At 40.2% G+C, this 19,622-nt stretch overlaps 2 protein-coding genes across 3 annotated transcripts in view; both read right to left on the reverse strand.

Moving 5' to 3' along the window:
- The window catches only part of commd10 (COMM domain containing 10), a 52,773-nt gene extending 44,425 nt beyond the window's left edge, over positions 1-8,348 (reverse strand). The window contains exons 1-5 of the mRNA XM_053870928.1: positions 8,240-8,348; positions 7,836-7,926; positions 7,250-7,360; positions 6,817-6,972; positions 4,196-4,306 (exon numbers count right to left, since the gene is read on the reverse strand). Coding sequence (XP_053726903.1) covers positions 4,196-4,306; positions 6,817-6,972; positions 7,250-7,360; positions 7,836-7,926; positions 8,240-8,268 — 498 coding nt within the window. The 5' untranslated portion in view covers positions 8,269-8,348. The remainder of the gene's footprint in view (positions 1-4,195; positions 4,307-6,816; positions 6,973-7,249; positions 7,361-7,835; positions 7,927-8,239) is intronic.
- Positions 8,349-10,124: 1,776 nt separating this feature from the next.
- On the reverse strand, positions 10,125-18,444 carry LOC128763021 (AP-3 complex subunit sigma-1). Of its 2 annotated transcripts, XM_053871724.1 has the most exons (7): positions 18,180-18,444; positions 16,475-16,566; positions 15,674-15,785; positions 15,527-15,598; positions 14,397-14,504; positions 12,841-12,882; positions 10,720-10,867 (listed from the first exon to the last, which is right to left on the reverse strand). In XM_053871724.1, exons 1-6 carry the CDS (start codon positions 18,246-18,248, stop codon positions 12,847-12,849), a joined length of 489 nt encoding a protein of 162 aa, XP_053727699.1. In that variant the 5' UTR covers positions 18,249-18,444; the 3' UTR covers positions 10,720-10,867; positions 12,841-12,846. The 2 variants fall into 2 exon arrangements, with proteins under 2 accessions (XP_053727698.1, XP_053727699.1); XM_053871723.1 differs by lacking the exon at positions 12,841-12,882 and having other exon boundaries at positions 10,125-10,867.
- Between the last annotated feature and the right edge of the window lie 1,178 nt (positions 18,445-19,622).

Raw genomic sequence — 19,622 nt, forward strand, 5'->3', positions numbered from 1 at the left:
TCAAGGTGCTGGCTAACCTACCGGAGGAGGAAGGTACAGGAGGTACATGCAACCTTGGCTTTCCCATTTCAGTGAAGTCGAATGAGTGTGGCTTGTTGCCTCATGTAATATTCCTTCAGCACCCGCTCTGACATTCTATCCCTCTCTTTCTAATCAATTAAATTCTCCAAAGTTCCACTTGAAATGTATTCTATTCCCTGAAACGGTCACTGTTGGCAAACGCCAACACAACAGTGGAAATCATCAGCCTGTCCTGGACATGATCATGAGCAGAGGCATGAACTTTTCAACTTCATCGCTCAAGTGTTTTGGCTGCAGTTTTATTTTAGCTACATATTAACTTGCCGCATTTCATTATGATCCTGTGTTTATTCAATTTGTCAGTAATTTATGACACTGAAAGACTTCAAACTGAAAACATAATACATGTAAACCGCACGAATGGGACTTCAACAGTGAACATTTATTCTAATTCATGTTCATACCATTTTAAAAGAATTGACCTGCGTTATTTTATTGAACGGATGTTTCTTGTGTTGTGGTGGGAACAGTTGCCACCAATGAGATGTGACATGGAACGGGGACAATAGTTCACAGGTTTCTCTGGATGGAGGAAGAAACACCTATTTTTAACTCTCCGAGACATAATCCTGTAGATGCCCATCACTGCCTCATCACATTTAGCGACAGAGATGTAAAGCACTCTGACAGGCCTCCTCAGGGGATGCACTAATGAAGACAGAAGTCAGTCAGACAAGAGTCGCTTAAAGTTTCCATTTGGGTTTCAAGCAATCAATAACATACAGACCACTTCTTTCTCTTTAATTTCCTTCCTCACCTCAGCCTTTATCCTTCTCCTCCCGACCTCAAGTTTATCATGTGCTCCACTCCCCTCAAGCCCCCACCTCCACTTTGATTTTTCAACCACCACATACTGATCTGAGCTTATCCAGCCTGTGCTTCCTGACAGCAGGCAAGCGTTAGTCTTGCAACTAGCCTATGTATAACTTACAGTCAAAGAACTGATCATTAAATATAGACGATAACTGGCGTGAAAAAACGTCTCTTATATTAATCACAAAGTTAAATAAGGTGCCATGTCAAGCGTGAGCCTGAGAGAACATTACCAACTGTGAGACAACAGCACCCCCTGCAGCCAAACAGGATAATCTCCTAAGTGATGTTCAGTGAGCCAGATCCCTCTCCACTTTTAAGGCTTGTTTCAGCCCCCAGCTATCTCCTCCCACATGGGGAATTCTGTAAGTGGATTTAAATAAATTAATGCCTCCTCTCTTACATGCCTTGGGAAACCGAGATGTAAAAAAACAGTCTGAAGTAAGAAATCTTCAGAAGAATATAAGAAGCCATATATGCACTCTAAATTCTGAGCCGAGGCCTTGGGCACACAATTTAAGATGTAAACCGCGTCAATATATCACCACTAATTCCACACTTAAACCGCTCCCCTGGGACAGAATACAAAGCAGTTTGTGAATGAGACTTCTATGATCAGTTGGAGCATCAAAATGCTGGAGGGGTAAATCAACCCAAGGATTTTGTCATAAAGTGTGTTTTAATCCCCTAGACATTTTCAGTTTTCTTGACAACAAACAGAAGGCTCCAAAAGAATCTATAAGCAAGACTAGTTTGAGAAAATATATCTTATTTCATTTGGGAAACAGTGAAAAGTGGTAATAAAATAGTCTTTGAAAAAAATGAAGTAAAGTTTTTAAATAAATAATTGTATTAATTCATCCATCCATGTGTCAGAAAGGAAGTTCCGCATGAATTCAAAAGGACACTCTTAAAGGGATTGCTCTGACCAAAACAAGGGACAACCTGACCTCACCTAACATATCATGCAACTAAATCACTAAAATCATCTTTAAAGATGCCCGATTGCGCTTCTTTGCTTTTTCATGGAGGAATCTTGTTAGTGTAGATACTTTGTAGTGTGAAAGAACGACATCCATTATCAAGTCATTCAGTTTTTAAAATAAAACTACGTTCTACCTGATTCATTCGCTGTCACGAAAGCTTGTGCATGTAGCCCACAAAGGATCCGGAGATTAATGACGCACTGCACTGTAAATAGTGCCACTTTAACTGTAGCTAACTGTAGTTTAAGAAAATGGACGGAAGTTTCTTTTTCAAGATGACAGCAGGAGTCTCCAAACAGCACACAGTTTTGCAGACATGGCCAGCTGCATTGCAGTTTTGTTTTTTGGAAAACCTCTAGTCAGCAAACAAGGACCTGTATCTAAACTCAATGTCCGCCAAAATCTAGACCCCGCTGCTGTGTGGATACTGTGATTTTTCCACAACAAGAATGAGGATGAACACATGAACCAAGGGCGGGATGGAACATCTCCACACATTTATATTGTTCCTCAAATCGGCAGTGGCGGTTACGTTACACAAGCCAACATGCTGTAATGCAGCAATAATGTCTCACCAATATGACTGGTGAGTCAGTTTTGTTTTTACTAATAAACAAGTGTGTTTAAGCTGATTCGTGATTTGTTGATTTTTATGATAGTAGAAACCGGAATGGACACATGCAGAGCTCAACTTACATTTTTGTTGTCCTTCAGTCAATCATCTCATGGTAACAGACCATTTCAAATGAGGCAGCCATTTGGTGAACTTTAAATTGATTTAACTTGGAAAAGAAAAACTTTTATTTTTGATAAAGATACTATATTAGTATGTGAGATTTGATCAGTGAAGAACTTTAAGTGCGACCGTGGCAACAAAATGTGTTGTCATTGTTCATTCAACACTGTTTTTTGAAAAGGTTGTTTTTACAAGTCTTGAATGTTCCTAATCTGACGTCACTGGTGAGCAAGTGGTCAGCCTACACAGTTCTCCAATTATGGAAGTACAGTGGTACCTCGGTTCTCGACCACAATCCGTTCCAGACAGCCGTTCCAGACAGCCGTTCGAGAAGCGATTTGTTCGAAATCTGAATCGATTTTTCCCCATTACAATTTATGGAAAAAGAAATAATGCGTTCCAAGCCTTAAAATAGGCTTTTGTAGGAGTGAATGTAGAGTGTCTGCTGCAGGTGCGCTGTTCCTCTATGTGTGTGGCCGCTGCATGTGGGAGGGGTTGCCGAGTGAGTGACGTCTCTCCAGAAGTGAAGAGGTGCCCGGTGCGTGTCCAGCTCTGAATGTGTGCTTCCGTGCAGTCTGGCTGTGACAAAGTCATGAACCAAGTCATGCTCTGTCTGAGACTCGCCTCATCCCTGTCTCCAGCCCACAACAGGACATAGAACCCTGGAGTGTGCGCTCCAGCCTCGGAGGTGTGGAGAGCGAGCACCTCCCCTGTGACACTCTACCACGGTCCAGTGCGGAGACAGGAAAGGTTTTACACCACAATATGAAGAAAAAACACTCAGTAAATGTAGCTAACGGGACACGTCTGCATACAGAGGAGTTCTGGATTTTCGTTCGAAAAAAAAAATCTCAAAATTTTTGTTCAAATTCCGATTTGTTCGAATTCCAATTTGTTCGAAAACCGAGGCACCACTGTAATACCTAACAAAAGCAAGAACAAAACTCGTGTCACATTTGGTCAGCTTTCACAGCCATCCACACCGACCAAATGAGCCAAGTCCCCAGAGGAAAAGGGGATCAGGGGTACCAGCAATTAGAGTGATTCTATAATTGCCTGGGATTCTCCAAGTTGTGGTCGAGCTAATTAAATGCGTATCAGTGAAATAAATTCAAGCTTCATTGATTTCAGTGTGATGCCGTATATTAAACCGGTCATGTTTGGGTAAGAAGAAAAACAGGGTTCATAATGCACAGGGGAGGAGATTGTGCTCCAGCAGGAGCAATTCATGTTACAAACCCACAAATAACTGGACATTCTGGCTTCAAAGTGAAGCCTCCCAGAGACCAGTGAGACCCTGGAGGTTCAGTTAACAAGCTCCCCGATCGCTGTTTTTCACAAATCACTAACTCTGGAGCCAGATGTCTGTCTGACTCCAGGTCAACACAGACACCAGTGGGATTCCCAGTGATGGGCATTCAAAGCAGAGATAATAATGCAGTTGGAGTTATTATAAAACATTAAATGACAAGGGGAGATATTCATAGATTAGCCATACTGACTGCGAACCAGTTGTGCAGCCAGAATACTTGGTTCTGGATATGACCAGTGACACAGAGTACATCGTGCATGCACACACCTCAGAGTCTTCTTTGCGGAGCCCCAGTTGAAGAACAGCACTGGGAGACTTCAGCCGGGCTTGACTTGACTGCGCCATCTGCAGGTTCAACTGCCAGCCAACATACTCCAGCTGAAACAGGAAAAGAAAAAAAAATTTAATCAATTTATCCTCATCTTATAAACTTTTTAATGCTCTCAGTTATTAGATGAATAAGCACACAATAGTATCTGACAATAAAATAGCCACTTTTGACAAATGGCAGCAACAGTCGCAGAAGGGTTTTTCTTCCACAGGCCAAAAACATAGTGAGGTAAAATGGTGACTCTAAATTGTCCGAAGGTACCTGTATGTGTGAATGCTTTTCTATATAACTCCTGCAACAGGAATTTAGGGTGTCTCACACCTCTCGCTCTCTCAAGTAGCAGGGGTGAGCTCTAGGTGAGAGGCTTCAGATATGGCGATCATCCCACATCCGAAGCCATATTACTCAACCATTGCACACAGTTACGTGAGCATTTACATTCATTCCTAATTTCCCCAGAAATAGATAACAAGAACCTACTGTAGTTAGACACATCGGTAATGGACAGGCACAGTGTCTATATATATATATATATATATATATATAAGAAAATGGATGGAAGGAGGAAACAAGATCCTTCATTGATCAGGTTGTATCTTTGCATTTTAGCTGTCACTTTTAATTGCTAGTTGTTTCTGCAGTCCTATTTTCTACACAATCATTTTGAAACACTGTCCTCATGGGGATGAGCACGTCATCCTATTAGAAAATTCTACTCACCTATTAACAACCTGTGTGGTAGATTTACTGCTAATTGCTCGTAATTCCACTGTAGTGAGGTGACAGATTAGTGCGCCCATGTCAGGAGGGGGACGTTAAGTGTTTTATGATGCTGTGAGGGGCCATAACAATAAAACACGTGTGACTTATTGTTTCTAAAGCAGGTGTGAAGCAGAGCAGGGTCGGGCCCGATTATTCAAGAAGACGTCAACATCTCCTCTCCTCTCCTCTTCATGCTTTTCACCACAGACAGATGCCACTTTCAGAAGTTTTCAGGTGACATAGCAAAGATGTCCTTTACAAGATAGAAGGGCCAACAGTGATTACTGTCTCCACCATCTGAGCAGAATATGGTCCTGAATGGGACTTTTTACAACTCTGCAATGGAATGAGTCATCTTCTGGTCTGGTGGAATTTCAGAGAAAGACAGAATGAGACTAAAGAGACTTGTCTGAAGGGATAGCTAGGTGTTGTACTGCTCCCTTAACTACATAAAGGAGGTGGATGACAGAAAGACATCGACCAAGTTGACATTCATGCCTGATGTCCATCATTAATATATGAGGTGTGGTTTCATTATATGCACTATAGTTGTATATAATAAGATGAAAGTTCACTGGAGAAAACTTTTCTGCCACGGAACTCTCTGGTATTTTGACCTTCTCTTAACGAGACATTGATTTGCGGCAGTATATATTTTGCCGTTTCTTCATTTTACAAGCCATTGATTTGTAGCAAAGGTTACACATCTTCAGGTGCAGTTTTCTCTGTCGCCTCAATAAAACAATCAATGTCACAACAAAGCGAGAAGCAACCCTGCTCGGGTAAAGATGAAGGTCAAGAGACCCATCGTGCTCTCTCTTTGTCCTCGCACCATAACAGGGCTTGTCACAGCAGCATCTCTAACTCAGAACGTAACACTCTCCTCTAGTTTGAGAGCACAAGCAATTTTTTTTTTATTGGATTAATTATGACCAGGGAAACCAAATATTTATACCCCGAGTCACAAGCCATTAAAAACCTCCCTAATTCAAAATGAAAATTGTTTCATCAAGACTTTTGTACATTAATAAAACAAAAAACAAAAAAATCATTGCCAGTTTTCCTGGAAGGCGACAAATTATTAGTATTGGTATTCATTCATTTTGTAAGGCTAATTTCCATCAGTAAGAAACTGTTAGTTCACTAACAAAACAAAAAAAATCACTGCCATTTAAATAAGTTGATTTGGTTTCCTAAGCGTTCTCGATCAATTCGATCTGAGGGATTTAATTAAACCTTGCATCATGTTCAAGTCCCCACCTTTCAGTTGTAGGTGTTCAGTTGCTAATCTGCTTTTAAGAAGACCACATGGCTAATCTCGATTTGCCCTGGTTTATTTTAATGCCAACAGATTCAGTTCTCTTAAGATTTAAGAGGAAAAAACACACTGATCGGAGAAGTTTCTGGTAGAGTTGCACAGGTGCTGGTAGAGTTGCTGCTCAGTACGAAACACAGAGAAGAACGGGCAGAAAGGTGATGAGCAAGCGATCCCCTGGCAAACCCAGCAATGGAATTGATGAAGGAAGGGGGTCTGGTCTGAGTAATATTTTCCAGGCATCATGTTGGCTTACAGCTACACAGCAGCAATGAAATTAGTTGTAGCTATGAATCAAGCAACCACACTCAACATGCCACTTTGATCGAATGTGGTCTTGGCCTTTCTAGCGTTGTCAGAATTATTACGTGACACGACACTCGGAGCATAACATTTTCAAATAATCTTTTTTGTTAACCTTTTATTTTTATTTTGAGTACGTGTCTTGTCTAAACTAATCCATGCTTTATGGAGCCTTACCTTCTTTGGGGCAAATATGTTTTGCTTTAGTCGCTCCACCAGCTCCGGACCAGATGTGGCCCAGGTCTGTGCGAACACCTCAGCCTTGTCTGGGTTCAGGTGAACTGATTCAAGTTGTTGCTGAAGAGATGCCGGTTTCACATTTTGATATACTGCCTGTGGAGGACACGGAGACAAATGGTGTTTCTGTGTAGCCATTTGAAAAGCAACAGCGACCCCAGCTGGAAGTACCTGCTCATTATTAAACTGTTTTTTTCATTCATTTTACTGTAGAGGAATAGATTTTACTTTTCATGTGTTGATTCACCTGGACAGTCAAGTGAAATTCAAATAAATATGTACTTAATTAACTACAATGGTTTCAACAATACTGAGCCAACACAGATGCAGAACGTATTATTGACCAATTTGAAGTCCAACAACAAACATTTACCTGCTCTAAAATAAAAGCAGAGGTTTCCAGAACCAAGTTGAGTGCTTGTTTATCCAATGAAAGAGCAGTCTGAAGTTTCTGCTCTTCTTCCTCACTGAATGCTCGCTCCCCCTGAAAGTAGTGACATACATAAATGAACGTACAGTAGATACAAACTATTACTAACAGGCAAGCATTGCTTGGGCTTCTCTGGGGGTGGGGGTGTTTCTTTTTCTTTTTTATAATTGACATGCTGTATCAGCAGAAAAATGATTTGTCTTTATGCTGCTGAACTGAAAAAAATGTCCTGTGAGTCCACCATTCACCTTCAGTCAGGTCAGGTATCAAGTGAGGGGATCCAGTTCAGTTTTCACCGCTGTCCGATTTTTAAAATACATTTTTAATTTCCCATGAGTTACGAAGAGTAATTGAGGCAAAAAAAGTGATCTATTGCAGAACTGTTAAAGCTGTAGTTTCTAATATTAGCATAATATACAAACAATGCTTTGCAAACATCACAAACAATCAGGGTTGTAAATGACAACAGAAATTTATGCCAATTATCCATGTTTTAAAATACCAAGAGAATTTCAGATTCAGTTTTTACCTTCAGATGCAGCTTCTGTATGATGCGTGAGATTAATCTTGAGTATTTGTTAACATCAATCCCGTTGATGATGACCACTGCTTCTTTTATGCTGTTACCAAAAAAGAAATATCAAAGGCAGTTGTGAAAGAATTGGCAACTGTATTGATCTTGTCAAAGTCACTGGTGACTTTTAAACCTGCATTAGAGACAAATAGCTCTTTACAGCAATAACGTAAACGTATATTATGTGTCCTGTTATTGAACATGCACATTGACTGTTGATATGGCTGCTGATGTAATTGTTAATTTAAAAATGTTTTTTTTAAGTTGAATGTTAAGTCACGACAGCAAAGACAACCAACGTGCGGCTTTAAACGTCAACTAAACGCATTCTTTCTTACTTGACAATATTTACGACTTACCTTTGCGTCTCCTTTATTACTGAACACATTTTGTAATCAACAAAGTCTCAATATCGTAGTCAGATATGCGGCAGCATCACTTGCTATGTCTTCCTGGTTCTGTCACGAGACTCGTCACGTGACCACATGTCAGCGTATTGACGTGGCTAGTGTGCAGGAAAATAACATATATGTACGTATATAAATGATCCACGCCGCTCAATTTATTATTTAACAAACTGTCTTACATTTTAGTGGAATATTATTGTCAGTGTCACACAGCCGTAGCCTGCGTAAATATGCGCGTAACGACCCTTTCGAAGTAGTTCCGCGGTCAGAAGGGAAAGTGGCGAAAAAACAAATTAGTTACAGTTTGTAATTTGAGGACAGAAGCGATCCAATACGTCCATTTAAATGAACTCTGTAGGCAATATATGAATTGGTAATCAGTATTCATATTAAGTCGATATTTTAATTGCATAAATTGTGACAGCTGCAAAAACATCAATAACTTCTTTTTCATATGAAATATGTTGAATCGATGGTATATTACCGATCTCTTACGTCTGTGTGTGTTGTGTGTGTGTATTGGGAGTTTTGTATTTTTGTATTTTTTGTTTTTTTGTTAAGAGTCCTGGTTATGGTTAGCCATTTGTTTTGGATGGTTAGGTTTGGTGTGAAAGGTTGGGTTAAAATATTATGTCAATGTTACAAAACATCAGAAGCTGAAGCCTTCAGACAGACTGCAGTGAAATCTTAAGATATTTTTTTACAAAAAAGGAAGCAAATAAACACCATTTGCCCTCTCCACAATAAATCACTTAAGGATACAAAAGCAGTTGGGTCAGGACCAAACATCAGCATTTGATTTCACATCTTTGAATGATCGTCAGTGCACCCACTATTTCCCAGCAGCAGTTCACGTACAGATTGGACCTAAACAGCACAAGCAGGAATGATGGAATCGCATTGGTGTGTTGTGGCCCTATTTCCCCAAAAGTGTGTTCCCGAATGTTGTCAGCAAAATAATAAAGGAATCCTACATCAACTACTGCTTCGGTAGTTTGCAGAGTCAAAATTTAAAAACTTTCTTCATCCATAATTTGATTAAAATGGCTGCCAAATCAGCTCTGAATTGACTGCACCAAAACATGACACACATGCAACACAAACTCATCCTTGTTCCTTTAAGCAGTGACAAGAGTGTGGCGGTGTTCTCAGTTTTACAGCCAAGCTTCATGAGACTTTCCAGCCTAGAAACTATCCTTATACAACACTCCTCACCTCAGCAACCCAACAAGCCTTTGTTTATTGATGTAGTTGAGAATCAAGTTACTTCATTCCACATGTTACTAAAGCGAGCAAGGCTTCCTCTATAAATAGCTATGTAAATCTCATCTTTATGTTCAATCCTGCTTCTTAAAATCTGAATCAAAAGGTGCTACTTGCTGCATGGATTTATTACTATTAGGGTTTTCAATAGCAAAATATTACTAATCTCCAACAGCAAAGTTGCGGTTAGTTGCAAATTAATCACTCTCTATCTGTTCTAAATTTACGATTAATCACAAGTTTACTCTGCATGCGATGAAAGAATTACTACAGTGACAGATCTAACAACTATTAATAATAATAATTGCTGATATTAATAATAACAAGAATGTACAAATATACCCTATAGTGTACTCGAAAGCTGTAGCAATACGGTTGACATTTGACTCATTTGTTTATTTAATTTAAAATGAGCAACACCAGCGAAATAAAGTAGCTGTTACCTGAATGTTACAAGTTGTAAGCTGTACAGGCACATTAGAGGTTCAGCTAACTCCAGTGTGATGATGCAAAATTAAAGAGAGAAATCATGACATAAAAAAATAAAAAAAACAGACACACCTTCTGAGTTTCAACAGTTTATTATGTTGTAAAAGGAGGAAGAAAAAAAAATCATGCTCAACTCATGAACAAAATTGATTGATAAAACACAAATCAAGATTCAGATGCAATCTTTAAAAAAAAGTAAAGCAGAGTAGATCTTCATAGATATATACATTCCTGCGATATAACAATAACCTTTAATGTTTTATTTGGTTTCACAAATAAGATGTTGAGTGACTTCAATTATTTCAGTGAATCAGCTCCGTCAGAAAAACGTTGGTTGAGGAACTCCTGGCTAACTTCACCACAGGACTGTGTTCAGCAACCAACCACCGGAGGAAGTGAAATGACTTCAACAATAGCAGCTGAACGCCACAGACGAACCTCCAGCGAGGCAGAAGGAATGTACCGTTGATAAATAAATACTTCATCTTTTTTTACTTGTCAGACAGAATCAAACAAAACGAGCAGAACATTCTTTCGAATAAGAAAACAATCAAAGACACACAGGTTGAGGAGTTTTTGATCACACAGTACTTTTGAGATGTACACCTCTGACGAAACGCCGTGAGCTGAGGTTTTGGTACACAGATTGCATCACAGTAAACATTGGCTGACATCTACAGGTCGAGGATCTCGCTGCCACTATTTGAAGGAAGGTAAGTTTGGCACTTTTATGCTGATGTCACCAATGTTGATGTTTCTGGGCATTTCCGGTAGGTTCATGTTCTTTACCGCCGACACAGCACGAGCGGGCGCTCCTGCAATACCGGCCTACAGACAGACATGAAAGTTGATAAGGCACAATGCAGTAAATCGTGCATCTGTATGTCACAAACATCTCGACGTGGACACCCGACAGACATCTCCACAACACACAACTAACTGGACACACAACTGCTGACACAATGCAAAAGCACCAACAGCTACTGTGACAGACACACATGTGCAAAATGTACATTCAGATGCCTTCATAGCTTAAAATGCACATGCATTATTTTCTCAAATGGTTAACATCACAACCAGAGCCAATTATTCATTAACTGTGAGGACATCTTGTCCCGGATTCATTCATTAATTTAAAGGTAGCAGTATTGAGCATTCATCAGTGGACCGAAGGCAGCATCACTAAAGGTGAACCCACCGGACTCTTGAGGCCCAATAAAAGCTTTGGGAGAATAAGGTAAAGCAGAAAAATATGGGATATGAAGGCGAAAATGGTATTGAATCGGAGGAGATATAAGTATAATTTTTTCCTCATTTTTCTCCAACAAGTATTGCAATACGCTGAAGTAGTCATTATACTGGAGCCTAAAGTTCTGTTAGAGGGAAGCAAAAATATTGCATTATTATCACAGAAGTGATAGCAGGGAAGGGTGTCAGCCTCGCTCTCGTGGAGATTCTAGACTAAAGGACAAGGGCAGTAATGTCACTCAAACACAATGAATCTCAATGTGACTTGTTTTGAAATAAATTTGGAACCTCAATGACAGTTGCGGCACATTTTATGCATCGATATCACACTTTAACAAGTTTAATATATTCCTAACATTTGAGAATCACTGTGTTTAGAGATCCCACAAGTGAATCTTAGGCAGACAGACCCAAAAAATGAGCAAACAAAATTCCTTCCTGCTATGTGGATCCTTTTGGGAGGTGTTATGTGATAGCAAGAACGCCAGGAATGCAATTCTCTATCTAGTCCATTTACTTTCCCGGAGCTATTTCAATAGACTGCTTGTCATGTGGGAATTCCTCCCTGTGCCATGAATCAAGTATGGTCGGGAGTGCTGATGCAGCACAAGCTTTAAATCCAGGTCTGTCTCAAAGCAGAGCAGCAGCTGGGCAGGGACAGGTCTTTCTTTATATATCACTATAGCTAGTATTTGATAAATAAATGGGTAATTCTTGCTCGCCATCCTCCAGAAAAAGCCCTTTCTTAAGGGTCATTAGAAGGTGACAGTTAATAGACACATTGTTACAGTCGTCTTTGAAGTGGAACGTGGAGCACTAGACTAAACACCACTGCCATTTATAAAGAGGAAGGGCAAACATTCAAGCAAATACTAAGATTAAATATGCTAATTTGATTAGTCTTATAAATTGGTGTTCAGTAAATAAATGCAGAGAGGAAGTCAATTTAGGTCGAATTCAAAGTAAGGGATCTGTGCCACGTTTGGGCTTTCACTTCGTGGCCGTGACTAAATATGATCATGTTGGATTAACTGTAAATAGCTGCATCATCATCTTCAAGCTGTCTGCTTTGTTATCCCTCTCCCTCTGTCCATCTGGGCCTTATCTCTGTCTGCTCAATACATTTCTGTTCATAAACGTGGAATTCAGTGGGGGCAACGTGCACATGGTCTGTAACTTTCCCACAAGAGGGATATTTATCTGTTTTGTTTGTGTTTATTTACAGCAAGTATTTGCTGGTATTAAACTGCAAAAGAGGGTATGTGGGTTTGGACAGAGGGAGGAATCCCACAGACCGCCATGCTACCCATGCCACACCATGAGCATCCATGAAGGGGTTCTGAAAAAGTTTCCGCTGACCTACATGATTTCCATCTTGACAATCTCATGCTCTAATTCAGATCAAACGGCTCCATTTTTGGGTCTATCATGAAAGATTCCTGGTGTGTTAATTCTCGATCTACTCCATGAGAGGGCCATATGAGAAGACTCGGAACGGGACGGAGGGGGGAGTAAACTTAACTTAAAGTACTTGTTTGTAGATTAAGCAGTACCTGTGTCTACCTGTCCTGCCTGGTAGACTGAAAGATAAACGTCTGTAAAGAGAAAGAGAGAGAAGAATGGAAAGAACTAGACAGAATCAGGAAAAGGGGAATGAGGAATGTTAAAGCAGGTTCAAGTAGATACAGTTTCTCCACAAGGAAAAAAAAAAAAGTGGCTGGACCTATCATGGACCACATGGTGCAGTCAGACAGATCCTGTTTCAAAATTCTCCCAAAATACCAGCAATGTTGCTATGATTTGAAGTCCTTGTTGAGAGGAGCAGTCGATGGTAGGTCCAACAAGCGGGAGACAAAAGCAGCTCTGATGAAAAACTGTTTATAAAACAATAAAAAGGGTGTGTACCGGTAAAAGAAAAAAAATAAACTGTTTATTCACAGGTAACTTCCTCTCCAAGAGCCAGCTATGACTAGCTGTGCAACTGCAGGTCTGGAAAGTTGCAAGTAGTTGACGAACAAAGACGTCGGCAACTGTGGGGCACCTCTCTCACCTTTCGAGATAATTATGAGCATAAGAGAGTGTTGAAAGGGTACAATCATAATTAACCATTACATTCCCGTTCATTACATTCTGCTGTGGGGCAGCGACCGTCCAATCGCATGGAAATTTAACAGAAATCCATCCAATCAGCATCGTAAAATCTGTGGCCAAAAGTGCCTCAAGTTTTGTGACGGAAACTTCCCATCAGTTCAGTCAAAGCTCTTCTTCTGCTTCCCAAAAAAAATGTCTTTCATAAATACTGCTGAGCTAAGTGATCTGTTTGTGTTCCGAGATGTTGACGACATTTCTGACTTGCTTTGATTTTATTTAAAAAAAATGTTGATCATAGTGGTTTTCCACAAGGTCTCTAGGTGATCCCGGAACCATTAGAAGTGTCACAATAGATGAGCTCATTTTCCTTTTCCTGAGTAACACAGGGACTTCAGTTAGTGGCTGTGGAGAGTGGTAGTGACCACAGCAGAGCCGAGGAGCTACAAGTGCTTTCCACACATTTTAAGGTCATTATTTTTAGAGATAAGTTGTTTCCAACAACGACTGACACATGATTTCACTAAAGAGCCCTCAATAATACATTTGTTCTTGCTTCCAGCAGCAACAAATGAAAACTCACACCATGAAATTGTCTCTGGCTGTCAGATTCCAAAACCATACTGAATGTTTTCTGCAAGCAGAAGCGATATGAAAAGCAAAGCAGTCGTCACATGAATATAACACAATAAAGGGTCCAGTGTCACCAGGCCTAACAAATAAGATTGATATTATGATATCATGATTCCAATGGTTACACATACAGGAGATGCCATAGTCGGGACAAAACTGATGACCATGTTCCTGCCTTTTATTTGAATAGGAGGGAATGTCTTGTGTCTGGAGCAGTGCAGCAGCAAGAGGCCGATAAAGAGAGTCAACACTCAAGAGTAGGTTGGGACCGTCCACAGGGTCACTGGAGAGAAGCATGCAGGGTGCAGCATACACACATGCCTGCAAACTTCATACAAGACTTGGAAGAGAAGGAGAAGCGAGGCGAGGCGAGTCAAGTCGAGCTTACCTCCGACTTCTCCATCTTGTTCTGGGCATCCACTTGAGTGATGATTTCATTCATGTTGGTCTCCAGGACCATGCCGCCCATCACCATCTCAGCCAGGATGTTGTGGACCTGTAAGCGCATCGCCATGAATACAGATTCCATTAAAATGCTGCGTTATTCAGCGAGCCCTTTGCTTGATTAGATTTGCCCGGTCTAAGCTGGTCACAGTCTCGGCCTGGACGTTGCCAAGGCGACTGTGACTCAGCAGGCTGAGACGTGAGGGATTGTTAAGCTTGGAGTCCAAAAACATTTTTCAAAGTTTAGTAACTGTGTTTTTATTAGAGAATGAGCATAATAATATTACATGAAAAACCATATTACCTGTAGTCTGCTGACAAAATGTAGTAATTCCACCAGCACAGTTACACAAAAGACACCCCAAACTTTTAGTTGTATTTTATCTTCACGTCCCCATTGACTTTCCCTCTTCTTGGACATTTGGGATTAGTTGTTGCCATTGAAAAGCATTCTACTGAGTACTGAAGTGGAAAGACTAGAACTTTATATTGTAGGATTAATATAATGTTTTGCATTGTAAGAAGCAAATCAGAATCAAAATCTTTTATAAACATACATCTTACGGAGTCAGTTGAAGTCAAATTATTTTAAAATAGTATTTTAAATGAACTATTCTTCTCAAAGTCAAAGCAAATCTCTGAAAGTAAAAAAAAAAATTGAAGGCTATGTTTCAGAAAATCATGCATAGACATCAGCTCGCGTTAGAATATTCAAGACATGTGAGCCAGATTTGTTTTTATTCATAAAGAGGATTAAAGAGAAATAAACTGCATAGATGCTTCAGTGAATTTTTTATACATTAATGGTTAATTTGGTCTCAAGACAGTCTGTGATGATGTGTGACAGATATAAGTGACCTGCTATACGTGGCATCTCTCATTTTTGTAGGATAGTATAAAACAGCTGTTCTTTTCCACGCAAACATAATTTGTAAACTTATGCTAAATATATCTGGTAAATACAAACTTAAAAAAAATACTTTGTTGATCTATGTTTGTGTAAGATTCAGTTACTGAAGAAAACAAATATAAAAAAAACATCCATTCCACAGCAGAGAAGGGAAAACGTCTTACCTTATCTACATGGAAAATCAAGTCCAGCTCACAGACGTTCTCAAAACATTTGTCCAGAGTTTCCACAAAAACCTAAGACAGAGAAATTCCGCCGTATAACAACACTTGGTTTAAACAAATTAACAATGTCAACTTGCCAGCCTTTACCTGGATTAAGTCTAAAATTCCAAGTTCACTCTCTGAGGAATCCACGCAGAAGACAAAGTATAACGTGGCGTAGTGTCTATAGATTAGTTTGTAGTCTGATCCTCCGATTAACCTGGGGAAAACAAGAAAACCACAGTCTAAGGAGATCCTGAAGGTCAGAATGTGCTGGTACACGGCTTTCCTGAATCACGGATGTTATTTTGCCGATACGATTGTTTGATGCGTTCTTACATTACTTGTGTTGTTGTAGTGAATATTATATGCAGTTATATTGCACTATGATCTATCTAAATATAATAGATTTGAAAATATAGGAGCAGCGTTATAGTCACAATTCTCAGAATATTAGGCCTAATTTTGCAACTTTGGTTACATTATGATGCATTTTTGAGAATGCATAATGCTTCATCAAAGGAGGTGACAATGACAAAACGTGTCGTAACAAGTTTGGAAATCAAAAGCTTACATGGCTTGACGGAATAAGTCCGACAAGTTGTGTGATGCATCATCCTTATTGAGACAGCTGCATGCGTGTAATTGTATCCTTTGAGGCTGCAGCAGGCCGAGTACACTTGTGTAAACTGACACCTTGTTCCTCATTCATGAATGATGAACATCAAACAAGCGCTGAGACGACGGTCATTAACAAAGCACTTGATTATCTCGTGAACCTCCTTCCTGTAAGGTGGCAACAGAACTGCAATAGCTTTATTAAAATAACACTCCTGGGAGTGAGAAATTAAAAAAAAACATTTTTTTCTCATTTAAAATAGACAAACACAAAGGGCAACGCAGACTTACATTCCACCTTCGAGGAAATTACAAACATTCTCATCTCTTTTGGAGACCAAGTGGAAGGTTTCCCTGATGATCTGCTGCTCTGTGTCTTCATTCTGTGAAATAAGCACAACATATCAGTCACTTCCTCCAAAAGCTCAATCTACTGAAAGCAGAGAATGAACAGGATTTGTATGCTAACACATAGTTTGTGCTGCTCAAACAAAAACTCTTGGCTACAGGCAACGGAGTATATGTGCTGCTGGCTTGAAGCAGAGAGCACTAATGAAGCAACTATGTTTGAAATGTTAAAGATCTGCAAGCAATCACTTCCTGTCAGCATAAAACAGCATCATCAGCAAAATCACAACCTCAAAGGTAAGCGTGAGAATCGGCTGGCGATAAAGAGCAATTGGCCGAGGGTTGAACCCTGAGGCATCTCGTGTCTAATACCATCGATCTTCGTTCTGCACTTCATGTCACTTTCTTCCACCTCAACCTCTACATCTATTAATCTGTTAAATCACATAATCTGCCATTTTCAACAAGTAAATTGAATGTCAAAAAGCTGACATAAGGAAGAGCCGGGTCACGTGACACTGCCAGCAGACATCGGTTTAGTAAGACACACGGATGTACAGCATGCCGTTTCAAACCAAATCCCAATCTCTTCAAGTTAATCTTGTTTCGTGGAAATGACTTTAAATCAAATCACTGGTCAGCAAGGCAGACCACAACAGGCATCACAGCACATGGCCGAGACTCAGTGGAGAGGAAGTGAGCAGATTTCAAAAGCAACATCTGTGTTTAAGGGAGATTTCCTCATCAGCAGCAAATTGATCCAGTCATGATGAGGTCAGGAAAGTTTTATCTCAGAGAGAAACACCTCCACAGACATGATCACAGAGCTGCAGTCGGCGCTTTACAGGGACGCTTCGTCGACAAGGCTAGGACACATATAGAGGAGAATCAGTGGTGGTCCAAGAATTTCGGAGGGAGGAGAGACTGGCCGCAACAAGAGAAGGGTGATTTTTTGTGGCGACGATGAATGAAAGCAGAAGTCACTGCTGTGACTTCAGCTTGCCAGTAAACAGCCTGTTAAACAGTGAAGCTAAAACACTTTGGTCTTCCACAATCCAACTACTTTTAATAGGTAAAAGAGCATTTAGGGCTACATGTAATGACCGGACTGGCCAGATTTGGCCCCCAGGCCTTAAGTTTGCTGCACAAATGAATTGACTATGTAGCGGTCTGGGAAACCAGAGCATCTACAGGATATCAGTTTTGGCAGCGCCTCTGTATCTGTGTCACCTTGTTACTCAGAGCAATATTGAAGGAATGGCAGGCGGCCAACCTGAAGACATAAATCCAATTATGAGAACAAGCCAGCACAGCTTGACCACTGGATGATATTATATAAGCTTCCATGTGGAAACAGACGCTCAGAAAAAGTGTGTGTGTGTGTGTCAGGTTAAAATAAAACGACAGTTGAGTTGAGGCAGCTGCAGGAACACGAGTTTCTCACAAGGGCGTCATTCCAGTCATGTGACCCAAACACCGAGAACAACATCAGCCAGTGGCAACGGGATCGCTCAGTTTCATCTTGCACGTTCAATTATTCATCCCCGCAAGGAAAGGGGACATCAGGCAACAATAGTGGGAGGAAGAACTGTGGGAAAATGAAGTGATCGCACCTGAAAAAAGGCGTTTAACAAAAACAATTACTCACATAATGCTCGTAGAATTTAGAAAGCCTCGGTTTTCCGTGGTTGTTGAATATTAAAATGGCTTTTATCATGATTGTAGCGGATAGCAGGGAAGCCGGGGAGGAGAAAGCAATCGGCGTGTTGTTGTCCGGCGACTGCTGCCAACCCGAAATCTGAGGGGGATTCGGCGCCTAATCCCAGCTCGATTTGAGGTTAATAGCAGAGAGCTACACGTTGCTACTGCTCCATCGTCTACACGGAAATATTCCACGTCAAGAGGAGCAGTCATCTTCTCCTCCGCCTCCTCTGGATACGGAGGCCGAGCTAGTCCAAACCTCGACGCCAACTTTTACTTTTATTAAAATTTCTTATTTACTTTTCAAAGGTTTTTATTTATTATAGTCTCTAGTCCCGTGCATTCTTTTATTACGATACCAAAAGACCGGGAGTGCATTTATCAGCTGCATCTTTATACTATTTGTGTTGCATTATGCAGATGCTAGATTAGTTAAGAGAAAAGCAAAAAAAACTTTATTTTGGATTTTTGACTGAAATGTTTCAGCATGTCAACAGGTCAGGTTTCCTTTCCTGGCAAAGTTTTTTCTTATCATTTTATCCTTGGTTTTCATTTGCATTCGATATGACGCAAGCGCTGGGAATATGAAGTTATGATATGACATTTTAGTATTCAATAAATGTCAATATAAACATAACATAAATCAACAAATTCAATAACAGTAATTATTTAGTTTTTGACATTATTAAATAACAATAATGAATTAGTATTTAAGATTTTTACATCAAGACTGTGACCAAGTATTAGGTTTCAACTTTAATCTACACGTGTAACAATTGTAATGTGATTTGTTATTGTTATATGAGATAATGAATCGACTCCTACGTGCCTAGTGATGCCTGCACAGGCTGATATGGAATGACCCAGCCAGTCTTCAAGGCCCTCAGTCACCATATCTCAAAAGAAGGAGCTTGGGATGAGTGTTTTGAGTCGCTCCAGATCTCAGCAGAGCTACAAATGTATATTGAGAATCTCATCAGCGCTATGAGAAAAAAAAAAGTGAGTTGAAATATGCAAAACATAGTACTTGAGAAGCGGTTATTGAACTTGGTATCCCACCCTTTGCTTCTGATAATGATAGTCTTTTGCTTTGCCCATGGTCTGAGATAATGTACGTGTTTGCCTTGCCTTTTACGCCCATCAATAATTGAGCACTCTTCTCCAAGGTACTGCCTGAGTCTGTGTCCTTCACTTAAGAGGTGGCTGAATTTACTGGCTCAACAACTATTTCTAAAATGTTTTTCACAAACACTAGCATGCATTTCTATCCATCTATCTATTTCGGGTGACAGGGCAGAAGCCAAGTAAAGATGGCCAGCTCTCCCCATAAACCTGCTCCACTCCAAAACTGGGCAATTCCCATATCAGCCAAGTCACATCTCACACATGT

Source organism: Synchiropus splendidus, chromosome 7, assembly GCF_027744825.2.
Source record: "Synchiropus splendidus isolate RoL2022-P1 chromosome 7, RoL_Sspl_1.0, whole genome shotgun sequence".
NCBI classification, from domain to species: Eukaryota; Metazoa; Chordata; class Actinopteri; order Syngnathiformes; family Callionymidae; genus Synchiropus; species Synchiropus splendidus.